Source organism: Artibeus jamaicensis, unplaced genomic scaffold (assembly GCF_021234435.1).
Source record: "Artibeus jamaicensis isolate MK-2021 breed Jamaican fruit bat unplaced genomic scaffold, CSHL_Jam_final contig_484, whole genome shotgun sequence".
NCBI classification, from domain to species: domain Eukaryota; kingdom Metazoa; phylum Chordata; class Mammalia; order Chiroptera; family Phyllostomidae; genus Artibeus; species Artibeus jamaicensis.
This window is the reverse complement of record NW_026521859.1, coordinates 3,398,223-3,425,562: the sequence shown is the minus strand read 5'-3', so window position 1 is coordinate 3,425,562 and position 27,340 is coordinate 3,398,223. Positions and strand designations below refer to the sequence as shown.

General features: G+C 45.0%; 1 protein-coding gene across 3 annotated transcripts in view; it reads left to right on the top strand.

The window, feature by feature from the left end:
- The first annotated feature begins 256 nt into the window (after positions 1-256).
- The window catches only part of PAQR8 (progestin and adipoQ receptor family member 8), a 39,660-nt gene continuing 12,576 nt past the window's right edge, over positions 257-27,340 (top strand). Inside the window, exons 1-2 of one of the 3 annotated variants that reach the window (XM_053668325.1) lie at positions 366-445; positions 13,547-13,634. Coding sequence is in view for 1 of the 3 variants with exons in the window: in XM_053668324.1 (XP_053524299.1) it covers positions 1,081-1,116 (36 nt within the window). In the remaining 2 variants the exon portion in view is untranslated. Of the gene's footprint in view, positions 446-1,063; positions 1,117-13,546; positions 13,635-27,340 lie in introns of those variants that run through there. The other 2 variants (XM_037159560.2, XM_053668324.1) reach the window with 2 other exon arrangements.

Genomic DNA, 27,340 nt, shown 5'->3' with positions numbered 1-27,340 from the left:
CAGGATCAAATTAATGATGAAGTTTGCTGTTTGTCCCCTCTCCTGAAAGAATTGGGGGAGGCCTCCAGGGTGGGTTCTTGGAAAGAACAGGACTGCGGTTAAACATCTCTTTCAGTCTCAGCTCCTCCGGCCTTTAGCAGCTGAAAGGGGGCTGTGCGGGTCTGAGCCCTGGGTGGAAGGAAGAGGCGTCAGCCAACTTCCTCTACCGCGCGGCCGGGGACGCAGTCGGAGGAGGGGGTGCCCGGGTCTGCGCATCCCGCCCGGGGGCCGGGAAGGGGCGGAGCCCGGCGGTGCCCGCCCCCAGCCGGCCCCTTTTTCCCGGCCGCTCCCCAGTGCAGCGCGGGCCGGGGTCACAGCAGCCTGCGGGGAGCGGGGAGCTGGGAGCCCAGCGGTTTTGCGGGCGAGCCATCTGGGCTGCGCTCTCGGACACCGGCCGCCCCTGACAGTGAGTTCCGCCGCGGGGAGCGCGGAGCGGGTCCGGCTGGGGCTCAGGACCGCATCACTGGGGAGCCCTGAGTCGCGAGCACGCGGGGTGGGGACGTCGCGATCGCGGCTTAGGGGAGCCCCAGAACCTGAGCCCGGAGGGGCGTTCTGAATCGCCAGGTCCGGAAACCCGAAACCGGAGGCGGGGTGTCAGTGCACCTACGCCGGGCGCTCCCAGAGCCCCGACCCGGAGGGCGAGGGGGCGGGTCAGGATCGCGACGTTGGGTGGTCTCGGAGCCCGAACCTGGAGCGCCGAGGGGTCAGGATCGCGACCCGGGGTATCGAGGGTACGGAAACCCGGGGGTGGGGGGGCGGAACCGGGAGTACCCCGTCGGTATTCTCCGGGCGCCCTCCGCTGGGCGGAGAGCAGAACCCGGGAGAGGAGTGCGGGGGGAAGGAAACCCGGGGCGGGCGGGGCGGGAGGGGGAGCCGGAGGGAGGGGGGCCCCAGAAAGGGCAGGGTGGGGCGAGGCTTGCGGCTTCTCGGGGACAAGACGGCAGGGGCTTCTGTGAGAGGGTGGGCGCGGGGAGCGGAGTTGTGCGCAGAGCCTGGGTGCTGCACCCAGGGTTACCTTATGGAGAACAGGGGGTTGGAGGGATGGAACCCTGCGGCGGGGAATCCGGAGACGGATGGGTGAGTGGGGGGGGCAGGGGCGCGGGGAATGTCTCTGCCGAGAGAACGCATCCCCTCGGTGGCATGGGGTCATGGGCACCTCAAGAGGGCAGCCACTCAAGAGAGCAAGACTGGGAAACTCAAAGGACGCAGGTGTAGACACCGCATCCAGCAAACTCGGGGAGTGGTAGCAACTTGGGCAGGGGAGACTAGGGCGGGGGGGGGGCACCTCGCTGACCGGGCGCGGGGACCCGAAGGCAGCTGTGGACCCTGGGCCACCCAGCTACCGACCAACAAGGGTGAGACCCAGATGAGCTCTTTGATGCAGCCTGTATTGTTGAGCTGGGTTAGAAGTGATTTTGGTCAGAGACCAGCTGAAAAGAATCTACGTTTAAAAGAGTAGTTATGGGGTGAGATTTCAGATGCACAGTTAAGATCTACCTGTGTGTGGCTTAGGCATAACTCATAATAAAGGGGTGTGTAATCTTTAGATCCGTATGTGCTACTTGCTCCCCACTCTGTACTCTGCGAGAGGCTATTTCTGAATAAAATCTGGAGGAAAGTCAGCAATGTGCACAAGCACACACACAAACACATCGCCCACGAATGCACTGGATTCCTCAGCCACATAAACACCCGGAGTATTGTAGGGTTTTCGGATGGTTGGGGTTGCTGAGATCTCCCTTACTGAAGTTAATAGGAAGGTATCTACTCGGAAGGTGGACTGTCTTTGCCCTCACAAAATGTCCACATTCTGCACCCACTCCTGAAGTGTCCAAGTCACCTGGCAGGGAGCAGGGCTGCTTAGGACCTCAGTGGATAGCTATGCAAGTGTGTGTATAAAGATAAACAAATGACCAGTGTAGCGTCTGTTTGTTTGATTTCTGTTGTTCGTCTTTGTTTCCAGCTTCCTGTGTGTGTGATCATGTTTGGTACTACAGCTAATTCAGGAAGACCCAGGCCCAGGATTCTGTTATGTGGATTTCTCTTTTGGGAGGTTACCAGACCTTGTGGGGGCCAGGAGAAGAGAGTTGCCTCCCGCTCCTTCTGTCCTGGATGTAGATCCGTCTTCTGACAGCACGGAGATTTGAGCTTCCTGGGAGCATCAAGGACTATGTAGGCAACTAGCATTCATTTGGCCCCGTTTTGTTTTCCTTCTTCATGAAAAAGAAGTCTCTTCAATAATTATGCAGGTTAATAGGGGAGTGGTTTATACTTTTTACAAATATCATTACAGGACAAGCTTTTTTTTTTCCATTAAGGGGGTGGTCAGAACCTTGTACAAAAATCTGCATGATCATTATTGCAGCAGAACATTTATTCACTTGCAAATAAAGCTAGCTGATTCTTCCAATTCTTTATCCAAATGTTAAAAGAAATATGCCAGTATTTATACATTCAAGTGAGTATTTCTCCCCTTCAAAAGCCTCATCTTGGCAAGCTGTGCACTAATTCTGGTGATGCTGTCATTGCTGAGAATAATTTTGAAGCTCGTGCTTTGGCACTGCCTTCAGAGTTTGCAACACATTTAACTGAATTGCCTCCTGATGGCAAAGCTTCCTCAGTTGGGAAAGAGCCAAATACCATGTGGGACCAACGGTGGCCTCTGAGGTAGGAAGTGAAGGTTGTCGTAGGAAGTATGGCCATTAAAGTGATGAGAGTCCTCTGGAAGAACTGGCAGTTCCAAGATGGGCATCCCGTAGAGGCTGTGTGTGTGTTTAGGATTGAAGGTAATCCAGGTGCACCTTCCTTTGGGTGTTTATGATCTGGTATGTGTGTTAAAATACTGGTCCTATCACTTTACTGTTACACTTTATGGCCTGTTGAGCTGGAGAAAATAAGCCCTTCTTTTCCCTTGCAGGCACTCTTTACCAGGTTCTTGTCATCACTGTGCATTTTTACAGAAAACAAAACAAAAGATTTGTTTTCTCACACACACACACACATACAAGGTATCCAGAAAAATCACTGAACATATGTGTGTAATTAATATGTCTTCTACTTGAGATGTCATGTAAAAGGATTAATATAGAAGCAAGTTGAAGAGAATGGTTTCTGCAAATCCATTTCGGTCCTGGGACTCCATGGCACCCGGTGGGAAAAACTGAGTTAACATCTCCATGGTCTTCCTCAATTCTCTTCTTTTTTTCAGGATATAATAAAAAGCTTTATACAGCCATCACTCACTCGAACCTGGATCTGGCTGTAATCTTAGGCAAGTTATTACATCTCTTTTGGCCTCAGTTTTTTTTACCTGAAAAAGAAGATACTAATGAGTATGTGCCTCATGGGACTGGAATGAAGATTTGATCAGATTTATGCATGTAGAACACTGAGTTCAGGGCCTGGCACGTAGGGCTCCATAGAGTCTAGCTGGTTTTATTATTAATATTATTTATTGGTAGTTATTTTAAAATTCTTTGGAAGCCATGTGCAGATTTATCATTTCCTATGTGGCAATATTCCCCTCAGCTAGGCTTTGCAAATGGTTATGTGAATGAGAACATTTTGCTTTTACACTCCTGGCCTCCTAGGAGTTTTTTAAAGAGCGACTTTGAAGGCAACTGTAACTAGCTACTTTATTTTTAATTCAGGTGTTTTCAAAAGCAAATGTTTCTTTTTTATTGTATACTAGGTATAATAGTTAAGTGACAATCTAAAGGAAAAAAGTAAAAGCTTCTCCCATAATTTTTTTCCTTGACCCAATAAAATATGACTCTAGTGCAGTAGCTACAGTTCTCTTGGCATGTGTTGAAAGGGATGACTCTGGTGAACATTTGTTTTAGTTGAACTTGAGTTTTACTCTGCCCTGTTTTTTCCGTGACAGGGAAGAAGAACCTGGCACTAAGAGCTCAGCACTTCCATAAATATTTCCATTAATTGTTTCAGTATATGAATTTTATTAAAATTTATATGTGAATTAGGAAGATACAAACTGTGGGAATATACTTTTAATTTCATTTTCCTCAAATAGTTAAGGGTTCTTTATGAAGGAGGTGTTCCATACAATGTTCGACATCAGCTAAAGTTCCGTTTTAGGCAAACTTGTGCAGGAGACAGAGATGTACAAGAGGCAGACCTCATCCTCCAGAAAGTCACATAACGTGCTCTCACAGGGCTACGCGTTAGCAAATTTTTCTTTGCCCGTGGTTCATGGGGCCAAAGATGAAATGGGATTTCACTCATGTTCTTTTCTCTCAATTTCCTGGAGAAGGCTAAATGTATATTATAGATCTCTTAACAGTGTTCGTAATTTTGAGGTAGATTAACTTTCAGGATTAAATCCTGCCACGCACTCAAATGCCAGGAAAGGAGATAATGGCCATAAAAGTACTTGGGGAATTGCAACATAGCTCCCTGTAGGACAGGGTGATGTGGTGGCGCTTACAAAGTGCCAGGAAACAGTGCAGCGTGGTGGGTTAGACTTACATGGTTCTCAGTGCGCAGGAGAAGCTGCGTTGCCACACACCACCAGAGGACATTTGGCAACGTCTGGAGACATTTCGGGTTGTCACAGGTGGAGGGGGGAAGGATCTTACTGGCGTCTGATAGGTAGAGTCTAGAGATGCTGCTAAGCATCTTCTAATGCCCTGGACAACCCCTCACAACACAGAATTATCCAGCCCCAGATGTAAACCGTGTTAGAAACTCTGAACAAGAGCAGGGGATCTGGGGTGGGGGATGAACCTGCGTTAGCATCCTAGCATCCTCAGTTATTACATGCGCAACCCTGGGTGAGTGTACCTTAAACTGGAGAATCTATGAAGTGTCTGAACAGATACTGTGGGATTAAATGAGATACTTAGCAAACAGAAGGCATCCAGTAAATGGTAACTCTTAGAAAACCCAGGACTATATGCCTCAAACAGACACAGTTTTTTGTCTTTTTAACCAATTGTGTACAGAACTAACACAGGTTTCTTGACCCCATCTGAGTGTCCGAGGAAAGGGCAGGGACATAGGCTGACGACTTCAACATTCTGGTGCCTTCTGCATTGTGGCCCAGGTTCTGCCCTGGTTCTGCCAGACAGCCAAGTGTAGGCTTCAGATCACACCATCCAGGTGACCAGGACAGTCCCCCAGGTCTCTTAGTAGAGCACAAACGGAGAAGCTTTCTCTTTCATCTGAGCTCCAGCTGGAAGGAGGCAGCCAGGCCGTGAAGCCCCCTTTGACCGAACTTATGTCCAAGCCCTTCTGAAGCCCCTGTCTACACAGGGTCAGAGCAGGCAAGGTCTGGTGGTTTCCCTTTACTTTTCCTTAGCTCCTCCTACTCAAGCAAAAAGTTCTGGTAGGGGTTCTTTCACTTTTAGCACAATCCTCCAAACCCGTTCCAGATTTTGCCCTTCATGGAGTTGCCCAGCCATCTGGGAAGAGAAGGGAGGCCTCCCATAAAGCCCGACTTTGATCTTCATTCCTTTCCCTGTTTTCCTGGAGCACATTGAAGCCCCATGAGTCCGTAGTGCACTCACAGTTCCCAGTGGAGCTTCAGCAGGGCGGGGGGTGGGGAGACCTCCGGGTGCAGACGGGGATATAAATAATTTACCCGCTGGTGTTTTAGCTCGATAGAAATCATTAGTTCTGTGGTGCTCAGTTCTGGCTGTCTGAGAATGCTGATGCCCAGGCCCCACCCCATACCACTGATTCAGAATCTCTGGGTAGGGCCTGGGCACCAGATTTTTAAAATTCTCCTCAGGTGATTCTGATACCCATTGAGTCAAGGGTCATGACTATGCCTTGTGAAATGCATGAACTGCATTAAAAACACAAGAAAGGAAGGAAGGAAGGAAGGAAGGAAGGAAGGAAGGAAGGAAGGAAGGAAGGAAGGAAGGAAGGAAGGAAGGAAGGAAGGAAACCAAATTAAAATATCAAAGTCACAGTATTATTTCATTAAGCTTTTGTTTTTCACTGATGAGTATGCCTGTTTGAATGTAAAAAATGTTTCTCTTAATGGGTTACGGTCAAAGAAAGTTTGAAAAACATTGTTTTAGAGCCTTAGTGGCATTTAATTCATGTTGACGAATTTATCTCTTGCAATACTTTTGTGCGAGCATCTGCAATATGACTTTCGTCACATTGACTTTTGTCCTGTAAGGCATAGAGAGCAGATATCATCATACTGATTTTTTTCACAGATGACAGAAGCTTGGGGTTGGAGAGGGTGAGAAATTTGTCAAAGTCACAATGGGAAAATGGTAAAAACAGAGACTCAAACCCAGGGCTTCTGATTACTGCCACAGGGCTCCGTTGACCACGCCTTTCTCTCTCTTCTGACTTGGCAGACCCTGTGTAACAAAGGCACTGCAGGAGCCTGGCTTCAGCATTGTAAAAATAGTTACTGATGGACCACTTACTTGTGTCAGGAAATAGATGTAATTCTTGGAACAACTCAAGGAGATTAATGTTATTAGTCCCCTTTCACAGATGAGGAAACTGAGGTGCAGAGAAGTTGTGGCTTGCGAGACGAGCAGAGTTCTGACAGCAGGGTGGCACTCTTTATTTGTGCTTTCTGTTGCCCCAGTACTAGTTTGTTGGCATTTCTCTAGATCCTAGACTCCTGTCCCTAGGGACAGTTTAAATATTAGGGAAATGGTCCTATGTCTTAGTCAGTTCAGGCTGCCGTAACAAAATACCATGCACTGGGTGCCGTGAACAACAGGCATTTATTTCTCACACTTCTGGAGGTAGGGAAGTGGAAGGTCAAGGTACAGGTTGGTTTAGGTCCTGTGAGGGCCTCTTCCTGGTTTGCAGGTGGCTGCCTTCTTGCTGTGTCCTCATGTAGCAGAGAGAGAGAGAGTCAAAGAGGCACACGGCGAGTGCTGCGTCGAACGCCCTAGAGAGCAGGAGAGCTCTCTGTCCCATTTTCTGCACTAAACCCATCCTGGGATCCCACTCTAATGACCTTATTGAAACATAACTACTTCCCAAAGGCCCCAGATTCAAATAAGGGACCATGGAGATCACACTGGGGATTAGGGCTTCAATATAAACATTGGGAAGCGGGGGATGTGCGAACATTCAGTTCATAACACTCTAGTACCTGAAGCTTCCATTCACCTTTCCTCGTGTGTGGCTGGAAATCCTCACCCCCCCCACCACTCAGTGATTAAGGAAACTTGCCTTAGGCTGTTTGTGATACTTAATGGCACAAACTACTGGAGTTCATGGTGTGATTTGGATAGTTCTGGCTGAGGAAGAACCTGAACACTAACCCTTGTGGAGTGAGATCTTGATGGGCTTCTCAGTGGTCTGGAACCAAAGGATATCTTTTTTGTTCATTTGTTCATTCATTTATTCATCCATCCATCCATCCATCCATCCATCCATCCATCCATCCATCCGTCCATCCAATATTAAGGACCAGGGTCTATGCTCTGTACTGGGGATGGAATGATGGGTAAAAATGAAGTCCCAGCACTTACAGAGGTAATAGTTTGGAGATAAGTTTTAGAGGTGACTGTCCACCTGAAAGATAGGTGGGGAATGTATTTATCACAGCTTCTAAATACTTGTACACAGGTCCAAAGCAAAGCTCAGGCCACATGTCAATAGAAGGACCCTGAACAATTAGACTTCACATGGTCACACATGATATTTGGAAGCCACAACTCCCCAAAGGTGGGGAACTGTTCTCTGCTGTAATAAGCCAGCTGGGTTGGATGGTGAGGCTAAGTTCAGCCTGGGGCTTCAGGAAGACTTTTCTTCTTTGCCTGTCTGAGAGGGTGCAAACTTCCCAGCTGTCTATTTTCTTATGTGAGAGGAATTCAATACTGTATCAGTGCTATGTGTCAAGTGAGTGAATTAATAATAATTATGATGAATGTTAATGTATGATAGAGGTAATAGGAAACTAAGATTTTGCGATGAGTACAACCAGAGAAGACCCAAGGCTGGCTCTCCCCCTTTTCCAGGCTGAGCTGGTTCCTGGAGTTTCAGGAATCCCCTGGTTCCTGGAGTTTTCAGCTAATCCCCAGTTTCAGGGCTGTAAAAATTTGAAGGAGATCAGAGATAGGGTTATTGATTTAGGAGGTTTTGTTGGTCTTGAGACACAGCTAGCATTCAGGGTAGTGACATTTATCCTTCTAGGGTGATATAGTCCAAGATTAAGAAGAGCAAAAAAGAAAAAAATAGAGAATTTTCTGCTTTTCACCAGTAGCTTGTAGCTATGTATTTGCCCTATCCTTAGCACCTGCCTTTGGAGCCTAAGAGGATGACCTCGTTCAACATAAGTGTATAGTCAGGAAACTGGGCAATGGCTACATGGAGCCAAACCAGCTGAAGAGGGTAGTAAAAAGCACTTACTCTGTTGAATATTGCCTGTAGATTATACTTAAGTGAGAAATGAAACTCTTTGCTGCTAAAACTATCGTCACCTTTTCATTTTAGGCTCATTCTAAAGAGAATTGGTAAAGTTGTATAAAATATAGCAGAAAAGGGAAGATGATGTAAAGTCAGCCTTGGAATGTAATGGCTCTTGAATTAGAAAATGTATATTCTCCACGGTATATTTAACTCTGTTCACAGAATTCATTCCAGGAGTCCCATCTTAGCTTTTCCATTCCTGCACTTAAACAAGATAAAGGCATTACCATGCTTTCCGGTTGCCAGGAATTCTGAGCACTTTAGAAAGTGGAATTAGTCAGTTTCATGACTGGCTAATGCTGAGGTTGGAATGGCTGCAGTACTCAAATGGTCACCCAGACAACGGGTTCGGGTAAGGCTCTGGAAAAAAAAAGTAATTTTTTATGACACTGAAACTGGACAGCATTTCAGGAAGTTGGAAATGATGCATCAAATCTCAGTGTGGTGCAGAGGTTCGGGTTAGTTCACAACGTGCTGTATGTAGGTATTTCCTGGATTGCATGGCCTTTTCTCTCTGTCTCTCTTTAAACCATCCTGAATGGCGACTTACGGCTTGTGACTTATGTCCCTGGAAGTAATGCCACATTTTACTTGCTGCTGTCAATTCACAGAGTCCCTGATAACTTTCTGTCTCATCTGGGTTGTTAATCATTTTAGATGGTCACAGCTAGAAAGGTACTCCGACAGAGGAGCGCCGGAGAGGAAAAGCTAGAGAAAAGGAACAGGTGTCCTTGGGGGTGTACATGGAGTCATGCCGGAGCAGCAGAGGTGGCTCCAAACGGGAAATCTGTCCGTTCATCTCTAGTGATGTTTTTGACCAGTCAGTAAGTGCCCAACATTGTGCTAGACACTTTGAGGGACACAAGAGCGACGCAAAGCATAGTTTCTGTGCCTAAGGAGCCATGACATTTTTCTCACATAAAAAAAAGAAAGAAAAATTTAGACTGTTAAGTGCTGGACCTTGGAGCACAGGTGGTGGGTAGGTGTATGAGAAGAGCAGAGTCAGCGTGAGCTCCCAGAGTCGGAGTGTGAGTCAGAAGAGTCAGTCTGTGTGAGATCTTGAAAGAGGGGTAGCATTTAGATGAAGAGGTGAGCACTTCTCACGGAGAGACAACTTAAGCAATGGCATAGGGGCAACAGTCAGAATGGCACGTGTGTGTGTGAGGCCCCAAGGAAATTGCTTCATTCTGCTTCCTTTTTCTCTGCATCATAATGCACCACTTCACAGATTCCATGTTTATGTGTTTAGACTCTGTCTTCTGCACTGGGTCATAGTGCTCAGCTGCGTAAGGAATACATACATACGGCAGGATTTCAGATCTAGATTTCTTTTTGCAGTTGACTGTTTGGAGAAAAAGAAATGAAATCATTCATTAAAAATATTTTTCAAGGGCCTGCTATGTGCTTGTCACAGATCTAGGTGTTGGAGATACGGAAATGACCAAGATCCCTCCTTTTATGAAATATATATTCTTTTGGGAGGAGACACACAATAAACAAATAAATCAGGGAATGTATAATTTTAGGCAGTAAAAAATGCTATGATCGAGAGTAAGTCAGGATAAGGGCAGAGAAAGTGCCAGTTTTAGATAAGGTTAAGATAAGATAAAGATTTTAGATGAGCCCTAAACTTCTTTAAAATCTTTGTTGGTGGATTTCTGGCTTTATTATTTATATCCATCTCATCCATTGATCCTCTGGATGTAGTCTGTCCAGAAAAAGTCCAGCCACTGTTAACATAATGAAAATGGTTTCATGACATCAATGTACCCTGGCAGCCAAGGAGAGTGGACTGGAATACACGTGCGTGAACAATGACGGCTTCACTGTAGTAGTCAGTGAGGGTGGTAGACACCATCCAGTGAGTGTGTGTACTGTGTGGGCATCACATTAAAAATGACCGAGTGAGTAGAGTAAGGGATGTGCATCAAATTTTGCATTAACCTTGAACATTCCTCTGTGGAAACTATTCAGATGATTTAAAAGGCTGAAGCTCTGGGCAACTAGTGATTGGCAGCTTCATCATGACCATGCACCCACTCATGCACCACGCCTCAAAAAGAATTTTTTGGCAAAACATCATTATCACCAAGGTGACTCAGCCCTCCTACAGCCCAGATTTGGCACCCTGCGACTTCTGGCTTTTCCCAAAACTAAAATCACCTTTGAAAGGGAAGAGATTTCAGACCATGGATGAGATTTGGGAAAATATAATGGGGCTGCTGAAAGCGATTCCAACAAATGATTTTGCAGAGTGTTTTGAACAGTGGAAGAGATGCTGGGAGAACTGTGTCAGGTCCCAAGGTACCTACTTTGAAGGGGACTGAGGTGTCATTGTCCTATGTACAAAGTCTCTTGTATCTTGTACCTTCTTCAATAAATGTCTCTATTTTTATATGACATGGCTGGATACTTTCTGGACAGCTCTCGAATATACAGTGGACATTCAGTAAGTGGCCTTGCTAAAATCGAATTTGGTCATATTTTTCTCATGACTTTTTACCATTTATAGTTTTTTTTAAATTAAAATGTCACAAGACATTTATGGAATGAGAAGAGGGAACCACAGAGGAGACTAGACACTGATGACAATAGCATAGTTACCTATACATCAGCTCTGTGAAGAAGATTGAGTACATCTGCATTAAAGTATTATTGCATAAGAAAAGGAAACATTAAACTGCTTATAATTATGTGTGTGTGTGATATGTCTGGTGACCTGGAGAGCCACTGTATCTAAATATATTAACCAAATTCCAAAGGAGGTAATTATGGTACAACCATGTATACCTGAAGGCACACAGAGACAAAAAGTTGCCAGTGCGTATTGAGCAATTGCTATGTGCCAGCATTGAGCAATGCACCCTGTTTACAGTCTCTCTAATCCCTGAAACAACTTTAGGAAAGAGATAGTCCGCTTTACCCAGGAGAAAACTAAGATGAAGCGGCCAGCCCAAAGCCACTGCAGTTAGTAAGTGTCTGAGCTGTGACCGGAGACCCCATCCCATGTCTCTGAGCGGGCCTGGGGCAGATGAGTTCAGATTTAATTAAGGGTTCTCCTAGAGTGCTTATCTAGCCTAGAGTGGGGCCAGGGTGGCGTTTCCTGTCCCTTGGTCTCATTATCTAAGCAATTCCATAAGCTGAGAGTGTCAGGGGCTGACTGTGGATTTACATAGGTGACTCCCTCAACCTGTTGGAGGCATACACTGTGCAGGGACTGAGGTCGGGTGGAGAGGGAGGAGGGGGAAGAGGTGCACTGAGCTATTTTTCATTATTTCATATGCCTACAAAACTGCGTACATGCAGGTCAAATAGTTGCACAGTCCATTAAAACTGGGAAGTGCTTTGCTTTCAGCTGGGGCGATAAAAGCTCAATTTCAAGCCACCCACCATCTCATCTAAACTCTGATGTGTGTATCTGATTAAAAGATGGAATAGTGAATATTTAATGGGTGTGGTTCATTTAGAAAACTCTCAAAGCATGGAGAACTACTACTAATAATTTAAAGCAGGTTTGATTGTGAATATATTGGGCAATAATGGATGGCCTGGCAAGTTCTCAGTGCAACCCCCTGCCCACCCCCCGAATGCTGCCGACCCCAGAATCACCGTGGCCTCCAGAGAGACAGGCTGCTGCCCAGGTGATTCTCTGACCTAGACGCAGTGCCTTCGGGAACCTCTCTGATTTATAACAGATTGCATGTGTGGAGCACGTGCTGGCAGTTCTACCTGTATTATTGTCTCTCTTTCTTAAATTTGCTGTCATAATGTCCCGCAGACAGAGGTAGACAGAATGGCATTATAACCCCCACGTTTCCATCCCCCAACTTCAACAATTATCAATTCAGGGCCAACTTCTCTTTATATATATACTTTACCTCCAGGTGGCTTTGAAGTACACTACAGACACTATATCATGATTTGTGAGTACTTCGGCATGTATTTCTAAAATATAAAGACTGTTTTAAACTTCACAAACATCCTATTAGTCAGGTACCATGATATCCTTATTTTGTAGATGACAATAATGAGACACAAGGATGTTAAAATACTTGCCCAAGTGTGAGTTGGGTGACTTGTCCAAGGTCACCCGACTTATAGGTGGCAGAGTCGGGATATGAACTTAAGCTTGCTATTTCCAGAGCCCACCTGCTAAACCCCGTGCTTGACAGTTGTGACCAACCTTCTGCTGTAGCCAATCCTACAGGACAGAATAGATCCTGAAGTTAGAAGTGCACAGTACTAGGAACACGACTGTTGACTTCTGTGAATTCAACTGACCCCTGCAGAAACTGAGTCTGTTTAGGTAGACAGGGACAGGATGGCTGGGGAAGGCTTGGACTTGTCATCTCCAGGAATGAAAGGGACAGCCTGAAATATTGGCAGATCCTATTGGGGCAGCAAAACTGGTCAGGTGGCACGATTGTGAGAGTGTTTGAGATGTCGGAGAAACCCACAGTGGAAAGGGCTTGACAAAAAAAATGACAGTCATTGGGTCATGGCTGCCAAGGGAAGTGAAAGGCTTCTTTTAGATGCATTTTCCGTCGGTATTCTCTCTTGGCAGAAGGAATCGAAGTTCTCCCACTGAGTCTTTTCGGTTTGTTTCTAGCACAGCTAATTGTGTTTATTTGTCTCCGGGATCACGTGTCTGGCTCTTCTCCCTTGCCTTCTCCGAGGTCTCTTGCCTGCTGTGTACTACTGTGGCTGCCAAAGATGTTCTCCTCACCTGGGAGCCGGTTGGCTGACAACACAGAGTAGATGTCAGGAGGCCAGCTCTGTCTCTCCAAGAGATTGGACCTGGCCTCTGGGGTCCAAGTCTACCTCAGGGGAGAAGGAGAGAGGTTATACAAGCTGGCTATGAGAGGAACCATGTCTTTGGCCTTGTATGTACCCACTTGGTCCATCAGTGTTAAGGACAAAGCAGAAAGCAAGCGAATACTATTGACTGATCCAGAGAGCTTTGCTAGTTCAAGAAATTGAGGCCTCATTTTTCCTATTCATAGGAGCATCACACTGACTTACCTGCTTGTCTTTGGGATCGCTGACATTTGCGCGATTTTGAAACCTGTCTCTTTTTCTTCCCCCTCTGCAGGCAGTCCCATTACAGAAGCCACATACCTGCTGGAGAATTGCCCTTGTTAGCTCCTTGTTAGCCCTGTTGCCCATGGGAACACTCAAAGGTGGGGACTTGCTCAGGTACTTGTCAGGAAGAGCTTCGAAGCTCTTCCACTTTTGACTCTCACTGGGACATGCCAGCGAGGACCTCAGCTGCTGTCCTTTTACAGAGATTGTATATTTTTAAAAAACATTTATTGTAAATATTTCAAAATAGTTTTTTATGATTGATGTGACTTCTGCTTTTTTTTAAAAGTCAAGCGGGAAAAACTGGATTGCAAGCTGCTTAGCTCACCGTAGTAGTCTGCTCAGGGGGTGGCAGATCCTGGGCTCTGTGCCGCAGGCCCCTCCTGAGCCTGGTGTCCCTCAAGGGCCTGTGGTGGACTTAGTAGGTGCGTCACAGCACCTCTTGGTCTGAGCTCGGCCTGGCCTGGAATACCTCTCAATACAGGAGCCCAGGAAGCCCTCACCAACCAGGTTAACATGAGGGCTGAAACCTATTTGCTGTTTCCTAAGTAAGTGGTCTGTAAAACCCTTGACCACCCAACCCCCAAAGCCTTTCATGTGGTCACACGAGGTCACTAAGAGCTAGGGACCAGCTCTCTCCTCTTTCACCAGGAATCAGATCAAAAGGAGGGGAAATATTATCACCCAAGAACGCTAAACCCTTCTACAAAGCAGATGACAAGGGACAATGTGTTAAATGTTGATGGTTCCTGGTGGATTTGGAGGTCACGACTCTCTCTTTTCAACCCACAGTAAGTCTGAAGATCGGTTGGTTCTTCAGTAAGACTAATTGAATTCATGCTTTTTGTGGGAGAAATGGAGGAGTTAGTGCTTATAAGAGGAATGTAAAGGAAATGGAAGCCCAGAGCCTGCCCTAAGGAGTTCCCAATCTCGTATGACAGTTGTATTAAAGCTGAGTTTAGATTCAGTGAAGTTTAACCCACTCTCAGATGACTAACAATTCTCTTTACTTTGAAAGAAATTTGGAGGGTATCAAGATAATGCCTTTGAAGCCACAGGACTTCCTGGACAGAAGATGTTTTGAGTATTCGTGACCACATTGTAGATAGTGCACCGGGCTGTAGGAACGGCTTGGGCCATTCTCTAGTCATCAGAGTCATTACTTTCTGATAAACTGTGCTGGCAGAAGCCTTCTAGGCCCATCCCAGCAGCTGTCCCCAGGGAGATTGACAGAGGAAGCCAGACTGCTGTCTGGGTGGTTCGGATCAGGCTGTGTGTACACAAGTGTGGTTTCTCTTGTTTTAATCAACAGAATATGCTTTTACCAAAAAAAATTTTTTTGATTCTCTGATTTACCAGCAAGGACTGGCAGAGGATATTCTCTATTTCAGAAGTCTCAGCTGATTACTGCGGGTGGAGGGAGAAAGACAAGGGGAACCTTAGCAGTCAAACAAGCATTAGATTGGGCAAGTAATTTTAAGGTTGTTTTTTTCTAAATCAGGTTAGATTTAGAGTCCCCCCCTTCCATTTAATTGTGTACTTTTATCCAGCAATGCTTATCTAAAAATCATACGTAGCCGAACTCACTTCTGGCTTATTAGTCTTTACTTTCTTCATCATTTTGGATGTAATGTGAAAAGGAAGAAAAGGGAAAAACATCGTGTGCTGTTGTTATTTTGGAATAACAAGTAGTCTGAAGTAGCTGAATTCTCTGAGGGGGATGAATGGCTGGTGAGGCTGAAATAGCGAGCTGGGGAATAATCGCACCCTTCAATGGATACTGCAGTCCTTTGTCCAAGGGAGTGCCGGGTGCTGGAAATGAAGCTGGTCTTGAATTCTCTGGTAACAATAAGTGCTTGTCTCTCCCCAAGACCATATGATCTGTGGAACTTGCCAGAATAGCTTCTGGCTGGTACTATATCTTTTGTTTTCTAAAGATACCCTGGGGACTTTAAAAATGCATCCTTTGGGGTTAAAATCATCTTATTGAAAAGCATTTTATTTGAATGTCAGCTACATGGTGAACTTACGTAATGTTGGCTTTTACGTGCTAAATAAGCTTAAAACTTGGAAGCGATGCTTTCTGGGCTGCAGTCATCTTGTCTTAGGCTTGTAATTACATTCTTTTTTTCCAACTTTAATTCAAAAATCTTAAGTTGTTGGCTTTTATTATTCTCAGTTTACAGATGGCACTACTGGTGCCAGAAGGATTGTGGTTTATTTTTAAGATGTGATTCATTTAATTTCAAGAGAGTAGGATTTGGGCCTTATGCCTTCTAGCTCGCTTTGCCTCCAAGATCAATACAACTTCAAAGAAGAAAAGTTGTCCGTTTTTAAATGGAGTTTATAATAGATGTGTCCTACTGATATTAATTACAGTATATTTACTACAGTATAGCTTTGATTCATCAAAGACTTCAATGAAGCTAATTTTTATTGACAGAATCCACTTGGGGAAAAAAACATCAAATCACCGAAACATCTAGTAGGAAAATAAAGCCCTTCTTTTGTTCAAGAGAAACTTCACAGTAGGACTCCAGTCTCACAGTAGGACTCCAATCTTCTCGACCTCCATTATCCAAGCTACATAATGGTCACCAGTGTCCAGAAGGAGATGAAGGACATGGACAGTTCTCAATTATCAAAATCATTTTCACTTACACATTTAGTAAAGTAAACAAATACATTTGAGAAGGAGTTTCAATAAGTGAGTCTGAAACAGCATTTCCTGAATAGGGTAGTGAGTGATTCAGGGCATTGTTTTTGGAGCAAGACTTCCTGTGTACAGGTACTGGCTCTACCACTTCCTATCTGGGTGACTTTGGGCAAGGGACTTAACCTGTTTCCTCATCTGTACTCTGTGGGGGAGAAAGAAATCGTCCTCTACTCTTCTAGCCTTTTCAGCTGGTCCAATAATTAAGTCAACTTGAGACAGATTAACAAGAGAAAATAATTAACTTTAATTACACTTGTATGTATGGGAACCCCATATACGTAAGAAGTTCATGCAGCATTGTTTACAACAGCCACGATGTGAAATCAACCCAAGCTCCCATCAGTAGACAAGTGGATAAAAAATCTGTGGCACATATAATCAATGGAATATTACTTGGTCATGAAAAAGAATGAACTTTTACCATTTGAGACAGCACGGAGAGACCTAGAGGGTATTATGCTAAGTGAAAAAGTCAGTCAAAGAAAGACGTGCCATATGATTTCACTTACATGTGATTGAATGAACAAAATTAATACATAAACAAAACAGAAATAGAAACAGACTCATGCATACAGAGAACAGACTGATGGTTGCCACAGGGAAGAGGGATTGGGTAACGGGGTGAAAAAGGTGAAAGGATTGAGAAGTACAGGTTGGAAGTTATAAAATAGTCACAGAGATGTAAAGTACAATGTAGGAAATATAGTCAGTGATATTGCAATAACTATGCATGGTGCCAGGTAGGTACTGGAAATATTAAGGGGAACATCTTATAAAGTGTATGATTGCCTAACCATCATGCTGTACACCTGAAACTAATGCAAAATGATATTGAATTGGAAAACATTTTTTCATGTTCCATGCAGTGAGGTGCTGAAGCTGATACATTTTTTAAAATTTATTATTTTATTTTAACTGTTGTCCAAATACAATTTTCTGTCTTTTACTCTCATCCCAGCCCAACCATCCAGCCCTCCCCATCCCTCCCATTTCCACCCCCCTAGTTTTTGTCCATGTGTCTTTTATGCTTGTTCCTGTAAAACCTTCCCCTTTTCCCCTGAAATTCCCTCCCCTCTCCCTTCTAGACTCTGTCAGCCTGTTCTCTATTTCAGTGTCTTTGGTTATATTTTGCTTGTTTGTTTGTTTTGTTGTTTAGGTTACTGTTAAAGGTGAGATCATGTGGTATTTGTCTTTCACCACCTGGCTTATTTCACTCAGCATAATGCTTTCCAGTTCCATCCATGCTGTTGCAAAGGGTAGGAGCTCCTTCTTTCTTTCCGCTGCATAGAATTCCATTGTGTAAATATACCATAGTTTTTTGATCCATTCATTTACCGATTGGCACCTAGGTTGCTTCCAGCACTTGGCTATTGTAAATTGTGCTGCTATGAACATTGGAGTGCATAGGTTCTTTTAGATTGGAGTTTCGGGGTTCTTAGGGTATAATTCTAGCAGTGGAATTGTGGGTCAAAAGACAAATTCATTTTTAGTTTTCTGAGAAAATTCCATACTGTTTTCCATAGTGGTTGTACCAGTCTGCAATCCCACCAACAGTGTACTAGGGTTCCCTTTTCTCCAAAACCTCTCCAACACTTGCTGTGTGTTGCTTTGTTTATGATGGCCATTCTGACCGGTGAAAGTGGTATCTCACTGTGGTTTTAATTTGCATCTCTCTGATAGCTAGTGATACTGAGCATCTTTTCATGTGTCTCTGGATCCTCTGTATGTCCTCCTTGGAGAAGTGTCTGTTCAAGTCTTTTGCCCATTTTTTAATTAGGTTGCTTGTCTTCTTAGAGTGGAGTCATGTAAGTTCTTTATATATTTTGGAGATTAAACTCTTTTCTGAGGTATCGTTGGCAACTATGTTGGAAAACATTTTTTTTAAGTTTAAAAATAAAGTTACGACCTCAATGATCTATTTAAAAAAAAGAAGTTCAGAGACAGAAAGGTAAAAAGGAGCTAATAATGACATGCCAAGAATGTGATAAGGTACCCTAGGGCTTCAGAGGGGTGGAAGGTACTTTCAGAACAGTAAGAAGAGTAGATGTTCAGTAATTAGATACTCGCCCTGCCCTATAGCAAGGTCATAAAAACTTTTATACTTGTTCCTGTAAACCCTTCCCCTTTTGTAATTATTTTTATGGTGGATAATGCTCCTAATTTAAATTCTTTAAGGGAGAGATAAAAGTGTCTCATGAGCCCAAAGGGTCTTGAATTTCTTTAGCTCAAAATATCCACGTGCAAAGTAGCACATCTTGGGGAGGCCTGGTCTGAACACCCACAACTGTGAGGAATAAATTATTTTAATGACATGCAAAGAACTTAGAACTGTGCCTAGTGTACAGTAAGTACTCAGTATATGTGAGTCATTACAATATTATTGGCGACTAGATAAAGAGGAGAACCAGGTTAAGATGAAAGAAAAATATATCTCTGGCTTCTGACTCAAGCACCTGGGTGCTGCCATTTACTGAGATAGGACCAGGTTGCACGGGACAGAATTAGGCTCAGTGGAGGAAGTACAGGTCTCTTTTAGTTGTGTTCACATGGGTGTTGGATATACCTCATGTCAGAGAATCATTCAGATTTCTGCATACTGCAGATTCTCTCCTAGGTGTTCTTGTGAGCTTTGCAAAAAAAAACACCTAAGTTTCATGTGCTACAGAATTTCCATCTGAATAATATCGAACATAATAATGGCACACAGTAGACACTCATCAAATATTTCTTAAAGGGATAATTGCTTTCATAAGGTCCTAAGCAGTTTGGGTAGAGATAGCGTATACACACACTGTGTACATGTGCACACACATGCACTAGTTCAAAGCCAGACTGAGATTTTGACATAGAAACAGGGAAAGTAAAGGCCAGTGTACTTTAAGTGTATCTTTTTTCACAAATTCATTTATTCATTCTTACAATGAATATTTACTGAGTACTTGCGATATGCCAAGTACTGTACTAGGTGCAAGAGATATATGAATGAACAAAATAGACAAAGATTCATCTGCTAATGCAATTTATATTCTGCACCAGCAGCAGCGCTAGGGAGGAGAGATAATAAACGTAATAAATAAAGGTGATATATTAACATCACACCCATTAGAATGGTTACAGTGAAAAAACAGGTAGTAACAAGTATTGACAAGGATACAGAGAAATTAGAACTGCGGGGCACTGTTGGTAAGAGTGTAAAATGGTGCAGCCACAATGGAAAACAGTATGGCAGGTACTCAAAAGTTAAAAAATAGAATGACCAATGATCTAGAAATTCCACTTCTGAGTATATACCCATAATAATTGAAAGCAGGGTCTTAAAGCAATACTCGAACACCTGTGTTCATAGCAGCATTATTCACAATGGCCAAACGGTAGAAACAGCCTAAGTGTCCATTGCCAGATGAGTGGGTAGACAAAATATAGTAGATACCTACAATATAAATATCATTCGGTTTTAAAAAGTAAGAAATTCTGACACATTCTACAACGTGGATGAAACTGGTAGGCATTATGCTAAGTGAAACAAGCTGGTAACCAAAAGACAACTGCTGCAGGATGGATTCTACTGTATGAGGTATCTAGAGTCACAGAAACGTACAGCAGAAGGGTGTCTCCCAGGAGCCAGAGGGAGGGGAGGAGGCGGAGTTGTTTGAGAGTAACGGAGTTTTGCTTTTGGAGGGTAGTCATCCTGGAGACTTGTTGCATGGCGGCGTGGATGTATGTAACACAACTGAACTCTACACAGAAAGGGGATTCTGATGGGAAATATTATTAGGTGCATTTTACCACAACTTTTTTACCGTATGAGAAAAACAAGTTCCAAGGTAAAAAATAGTACATAGAACAAAGAAAAAGAGCATTTTTTCAAAGAAAAAGACCCCTTTTCATAAGGGGATTCCACAGGACTGGGGAGGGCGCAAATGCATTATTAGGTCAGTAGGCTGCCGAGAAGGTGAGATTTGAGCAAGGACTGGAAGGAGTTGTTTATCTCTTGGCTGCCGTTATAATCGGTGTCTAAATCTTCCAGGGCCCGCCCGTGGTGTGAGGCAGTGCTGAGGCAATGATCATCAAGTGGTGTATCTCTTTAAAGTTTACTCTGGTGTGCATCTGATGCAGAAACCGTGGCCCTGGGCATCTCAGCCTGGCTGGAAAAACAATCGGGGCCCTCAGGTAGCACTCGCACAGATTATAATCAGATGTCATCTGAGACTCGAGGTTATGTTACAGCAAAGAGAAATGGTTGTTTTCGTACTTGGCCCTTTCTAAATGAACCTCTATGACATAGAGACAACAGTGAGGAGTCTGACTTTCCAGTTAGTCCTGAGTTTGCATATTGTGGCTTAACTCCTTTCCAGTATGAGTTTTAAACTCCTTCAGACTAGGATTTTCAAGGCTTCAGCTGACCCTTCTGTCCACCCCTAACTGGAGAGGGGAGCTCTGGGCAACTAATTTCAGTTATTCTCCATCTGGTAGGTCATATGGCATGGGATATGAGCTGCTTGTAAAAATCCTGCGACCTAGAAGGCGTTATTACTAACTTAGAAGGCAAAGATAAACAGACCTCAACTTGCTGTGACTTAAGCCGATACATCGTACTCATAAAGGAACTGAAAGACATTTGCAGTACTGCATTCTTGAACTATTTTTTCACATTTAAGTTTTTAATCTTTTCCATATCTAATAAGAAGAAAGTATAATGAGCACGAATCTCTGCTTTGGAATCAGGGAGAAATCTCTCACCATGCCCTCCATCCCCCAACCCCCCGCCCCCACTGAACCTGGAGGAGAGATGAACAGCGGTGGGCAGACAGGCCCCTCCGCCCCTCCACAAGCCTGTCCCTGGCCAAGAATTCTGAAGCCACACAACAGCCATTCAGCACAAACATGGATATTTGTGACTCTCCTCCCAGGCTCAAGTTGTATAATAATTGCTAAGGTCACAGGACGAGGTGGAGGGAGGAGGAATGCATTTCCTCTTTAAGTCTTGTCTACGCTGATGGCAGCAAACACTGGCTGACTAAAAAAAAAAAAGCACCAAACTTGAAAATGACTCCCCCCCACCCCGTTTTTTGGTAACATTCTTACCTGCCCAATATTTGATTTCTTTTAATTCTGAGCAAAATTCTTATAAAATTTTTGGCATATATATAATACTTTGGGTGATTTGACAACAAGGAGAGAAGGAAGAATATTTTCTTCAGTCTCTGTGTGTATGCAACTGCTTACAGTTGTCTGGCCCCAGGTGGTCATCAAGCTGAGAGCGTCCCCGGACCTCCGGGGTCTCCCAACACAGGGTGCTGATGGTAGAGGCAGCCTTCTCCTCGGACATTCCCTGAGGGGGTCCACTCTGGGCAGATGTGTGTGCTAGGCTGTCAGTTGGGAGGAGAGGGAATTTAATGGTACACAGCACTTGCTCATGAGAAATGTAAGGCCTGCTAGGGACATATGAAAAGTACCAAAACAACTTCGGGATAAAGTTACCTGTGATGGCATCATGTAGGTGATACAAACTGAAGTGTGCAGGAGACTGGACAGAGGCTATGGGTCTGACTGGATGAATGAGGGTGCGTGGAGGAGACGGCATCTGAGAGGGGCCATCGGGGGCGGGTGAAGTTTCTGAGGCAGAGATGCAGGGAGGGAACAGCCTCCTGGGCCAAGACCTGCAGAGGAATCCTCTCCAGGCACGTACCCAAGAATATACTCGTACAAACCGCAGCGCAGCCTTGCTTGTCACAGCAACTAACTGGAAACAGCCCGCCTGTCCATCCACAGGAAGTAAATAGATCAACTGTGGCATTTGGAAAATATTCAGCAGAGAAAATGAATCAAGTGGAGAATCATGTCACAATTAATGTGAAAAAACACAAAGCATCTGTTAAAGATACCAGGCTGCAGAATGTTAGATAAATTTTGTATAAAAGTAAAAAATATAGCTCTGGCTGGTGTTGCTCAGTAGATTGAGTGCTGGCTTGTGAACCAAACAACCACAGTTCAATTCCCAGTCAGGGCACATGCCTGGGTTGCAAGCCAGTTCCCAGCAGGGGATGCACAAGAGGCAACCATACATTGATATTTCTCTCCCTCTCTCCTTCCCTTCCCCTATAAAGATAAATAAATAAAATCTTTAAAAAGACAGACTTTAAAAAAGTTAAAAACATAAAACAATATGTGTTTATGGATATAGAATTTCCTGATTTTATTGCAGCGTTACATGCAGTTACGTAATTCTACAAGTGTCACAGTGTTTCCATATGACAACACTGGTGAGAAAGGAAACCACCAGATTCTGTGTGTGGTGATTGTTGCTGGGGGGGAGGGAAGGGTGTGGGCAGGGAGGTCTCAGTCATATCCCTAGTAGACATAGATACGTGTATACATACACACACATACCTGTGTTCACTTACGTCTGTACACACATATTCATCTGTATATGTTTAACCTGAAGTAAATGTGACATGTTAACAGTTGGCAAACCGGCCCTGACTGGTGTGGCTCAGTTGGTTCGGCATCGTCCTGCAAAGGGAAAGCTCCCCAGTTCGATTCCCAGTCAGGGCACATGCCTGGGTTGCAGGTTCGGTCCCTAGTCCGGGCGCATACGAGAGGCAACCGATTGGTGTTTCTCTCTCACATCCGTGTTTCTCTCCCTCCCTTTCTCCCCCTCTTCTTTTCTCTCTAAAAATAATAAAACCTTCAAAAAAAAGAGAAAAAGTTGGCAAACCATTGTTTGCTGTATTATCCTCTATACTTTTCAGCGTACTTGAAGTATTTCATAATTTCTAAATGAAATGGAACTCACGGGGCATGTTTAGGAATCACGAAGGGGTACATCAGTGGTTTTTGAATTTTAACATGCCCCTTGCTAAAAAATAGATTTTCATTTAGGAGGCAGGAGATTCACAGCAGTACCTTAATGTGTGGGACGTGCCCTGACATGTTCTATTCTATGTACTCTGTTTTATTCTGCATGAAATCAGGCTGTGGGTGGTGCTTGAAGCTGCCCATTAGGACCAGGGCATGGAAGGCTTAGCTGCCAGCTCCAGGAACCGGCAGCTTGGGGACATACATATGAGACTTGAACTTCAGCCCAGTCAAATAAGATGGAAGAGGGGCAGACACTGGAGGAGGCAGGGCAGTTTGGAAGGAGGCTGTCAACATAGCGTATCTGGGACAGTGCACAGGCCTTCAGGGGAAGGGAAGAGGAGGAATCGGTTTGGGGTATGCTGCAGTTTTTAAAAAAAAGGATTTGCAGTCTGGGATTTGGGAGAAGGGAGAAGAAAAGGAGAAATTGTACTTTGTTTTCAAGGCTTGGTGAGTGGGAGATTGGCCACACCAAGAAGTAGAACTAGGTACAGAGGAAAAATTTGGCTTTATTCACGCAACACTAAAGGTGCTGATGGGACATCCAGATGGGTAAGGTGAAGTCTCGGATGGTGTTTAAAAAGGCATGGATTCATAATGGTCTCATCGTGTTTTATGATGTTCTGTAACAGTACACAGTCCCTGGTGAGGAAGAAAGAGAAGTGAGGTGTAAGCAAGGTGGGGTGAGGCAGGCAGGCCCAGCCGAGGGTGGAGGGTGAGGAGTGCTGGCCAGGGCAGATGGCTCGTGGCCGGCTGTGAGCCCGGTGTGTGGGGGCTTGGCAGTGGGGCCAGATGAGGGGGGTGGACTGAGAGAGAAGAAGGACTGGAAGTCATAAGGAGCCCAGAGTGTGTTAGCAGATGTGAGGAAGCAGTGCGGGTGGGAGTCAGGAGTGCTGTGATCAGGAACTTCGAATCTGAGATCTGGGGTTAGAGTGATGCTAGGTGGGGAGTAGTCACTAGGGCGGTGGAGGAGTCTGTGGGCTGGGTGGGTGGGTGGTGGGTGGTTGTAACATAATGGAGGTGAGAGCCGGAGCCGTGTGCCAGGTCACAGTTATGGGCTTACTGACGATGCGCAGCCAGATCAGCTGCCAATAATGAATTACTACACCTGGCAGAAAAGGCCACACTGGAAGTGGAGCGAGGCCTTCAGGGGCACCCTCGGGAGAGCCCTTACGGAATGTCTTGGGAGGAATGTCTTGGGAGCAATAGCTTAGGGCAAGCCATGATTCCTAGTCTATCATCAGCTCAGAGGCAGACAGACACTCACTTCTCATCTCTCTCTTTCTTTTTCATTCAAGTTTGAAGGACTTTCTGAGACACAGGGCTGGGCTCTTGGAGCATGAAAGTCGGAAGCAGAGAAATCTGTGCATATTTTACAGCTGATTTGGGTTAGGGCTCAAATAGGTCGCTTCAATTCCCCGTGCTTCAGTCATCTTCACAATCAAGTAACAGAAACTAAAAACTTTTTTGAAAGTTTTGTAAAAGAAGAAGCACCTATAGCCAGTTGCACCATAATGCTAGGGAATGCGTTGGATGCCCTTAATGCAACAGGATGTTTCATTCTGCTAGAGGCTGTTGCTCAACTTCACAGAAGAGATTTTTATCTGAGCCTGAATGTGAGAGAGAAGCAGGCTTTGCCAGGCTTAGAGGGTACAATTAAATTGGCAATGTGATGTGTGTGGCTTGTTCAGAGAACCAGGACAGTCTATTCTGCCTTCTTCTATGCAACAAGAATAAAAAAAACTAGGTCTCCTGACTTCTGCTCCAATGTTATTTTCCTTTTTTTCCCCTGCCTGGCCTCTCTATTTCCTGCATCTGTGCTGAGGCGTTCTTCGGCACAAAAGTACCAGTGATGGAGGGAGATAGAACAAAAGTGAGCTGATGATTGGAAATCCGTTAACAACTTAAATAGTGTTAAGGATGTCTACCGCGTAGGTGAGCCACACTCAGATAAACACCATCCAACTCAAGCGTAGTTTTCTTTCGAAAAATGCCTCACATTTTCATCATCTCAGATCTCCCCAGTTTTGCCTTTAGAAGCAAAGAGAGCCAAAGGAGAGTCTTATTTCACTTGTGTTTGAACAGTTATCTACTGACACATTCTGGGGCACCTTCACTCTGATAGTTGCTGATAGGAGAGACAGAGGATGGTTGAGCCAGTGCTCCCGTCTCAAGGAGCTTGCAACCCAGTACGTAGGAGAGACTCGGTTTTCTCCTCACGCAGCAGTGGGGTAGCACTCGAATCCGGATGTTCCGACACCAAACAGGTAGTTTGGGTAGGTACATGTTCAGGAAGAAAAGAAATCTTGATGGCTTGGAGAAGACTTCTTCATGGCCAGTGTGGGATACACTAAGGCCTTGAGGATATCTAAACAGAAGCTGAGAAAGAAGTGACTTGCTTGTTTCTTAGTAGCAAATGAAAAGCCCTGGTCTTGCAACCACCCAGACAGTGCCCTGCATTGGCTGCAGAAGGGTTAACGTTTCATAGCTAGGACGCTACATTCCTCACATGGTGCTCCAACCCCGGACTTTGTTTGTTATCAGATTCTTCTGCTATAGAAAGTACATTTCCAAGATGGGTTTCCTGCCAGTGGAAATCCTGCAGGTCTCTTCAGGGTTCACCTGGGCTGGCCTGGGGCCCAGGAGGTTTGCAGATGGGTGACGGAGCTTCCCTGCAGGAGAAAGGCTAGGTCGAGGGGAGAGGCCTTGCTACTGAAGCCACCCCACGTTAACGAAGCTGGTAGTTATGCTCTTAGGGCAACTCCAGGGAGACTCCTGTCCCCAGGCTTTAATTAAGTGGCATTTCAGATAGCAGAGCTTACCTTTCCCCAAAGAGGAAGTCTGAAGAAAAATGATCAGCACCTTCAGCTAACCCCTTGATTGAACTTAGTCTGCTTCACTGTGTTTAAAACTTCCCAATTCCTCCAAACTCGCCCACTAGAATTAAATGCAGATACTATTTACTGCATGTGGACGGTGCATTCTGTGTCTGCGATGCTGCATTTGGAAAATAGCACCTGCTGAAGTGAGGAGATTAGCTGAGATGCAGAAAGTGTGGGAAGTAATGATCAAGAAAATTCAGACTTGGCAATTATGCTCCTTGGTATTTGCCCAAAGAAGTCGAAAGCTTACGTCCACAGAAAAACCTGCACGTGGATGTCGATGACAGATTTCTTCATAATTTCCCAAACTCGGAAGCAACCAGGAGCTGCTTCAATAGGTGAATAGATACATAAACTGGTGCATTTAAATGAACATTACTAAGCGAAAGAAGTCAGTCTGAAAAGGCTACATACTATGATTCCAACTACACGACATTCTGGAAAAGGCAAACCTAAGGAGGCAGCAAAGCGGATCAGTGACTGCAGGAGTCAGATGGGAGGGTAGGGAGCACAGAGGGCTTTTAGGGCAGGGACCCTCTTCTGTATGGGACTGTGATGGTAGACGCCTGTCAGCACACATTTGTCCAGACCCACAGAATGAATGCACAGCACCACGAGCGAAGCCAAGAGTAAACTACGGGCTTTGGGCGACACCGATGCCTCAGTGGAGTGTCACAGCCTGGAACAAACGCACCGTCCCGGTGGGGGTGTTGGCGGTGGGGGTGTTGGCAGTGGGGGAGGCCTGGGCATGTGCGGAGGCAGGGGTACATGGGAACTCTCTGCACTGTCTCAGTTTTGCTGTGAACCCCCAAAATAAGGTCTGTTTTTAAAGTACATGCACATGTAAGAAAGGAAGAGAGGGAGTGAGGAAGGGAGGAGTGGGGGGCGGATCTCAGGTATCCCAACTAGAGAGTTCCAGCTGGAGAAAGAGAAGAAGGGCACTTGGAAGAAATACCCCTGCTCATCGTCCCCAGGGCACAGCGGCAAATTAAGATTGTCTTTTCTTCCTACTATCAATATTATGGGGAGCTGGAGAGAAGGAAATTCAGAGGTGGAAAGGTCACTGAGCCCGGGAGGTCACGTGTGTTCCTGGCACATGGGTGGCACGCAGGAGCACCGTTGTTACAGACAGGATTCGGCCCTGTCAGGTGACCACCTGGCGAGGGGCTGACTGGATGGTTACAGCCATGTGGGTCTGTGTTCCGTGGGGAAGGTCTTTTGGCAGTGTTCTGTACGCTGCTGTTCCCAGCCTAAGAGGACAAGGCTGGGGCTTTAACAGTAGATGTTACATATTTTTTACCCTTCAAACCCCTGTGACGATCAGCTTATATTATGGCAGGTTGCTAGG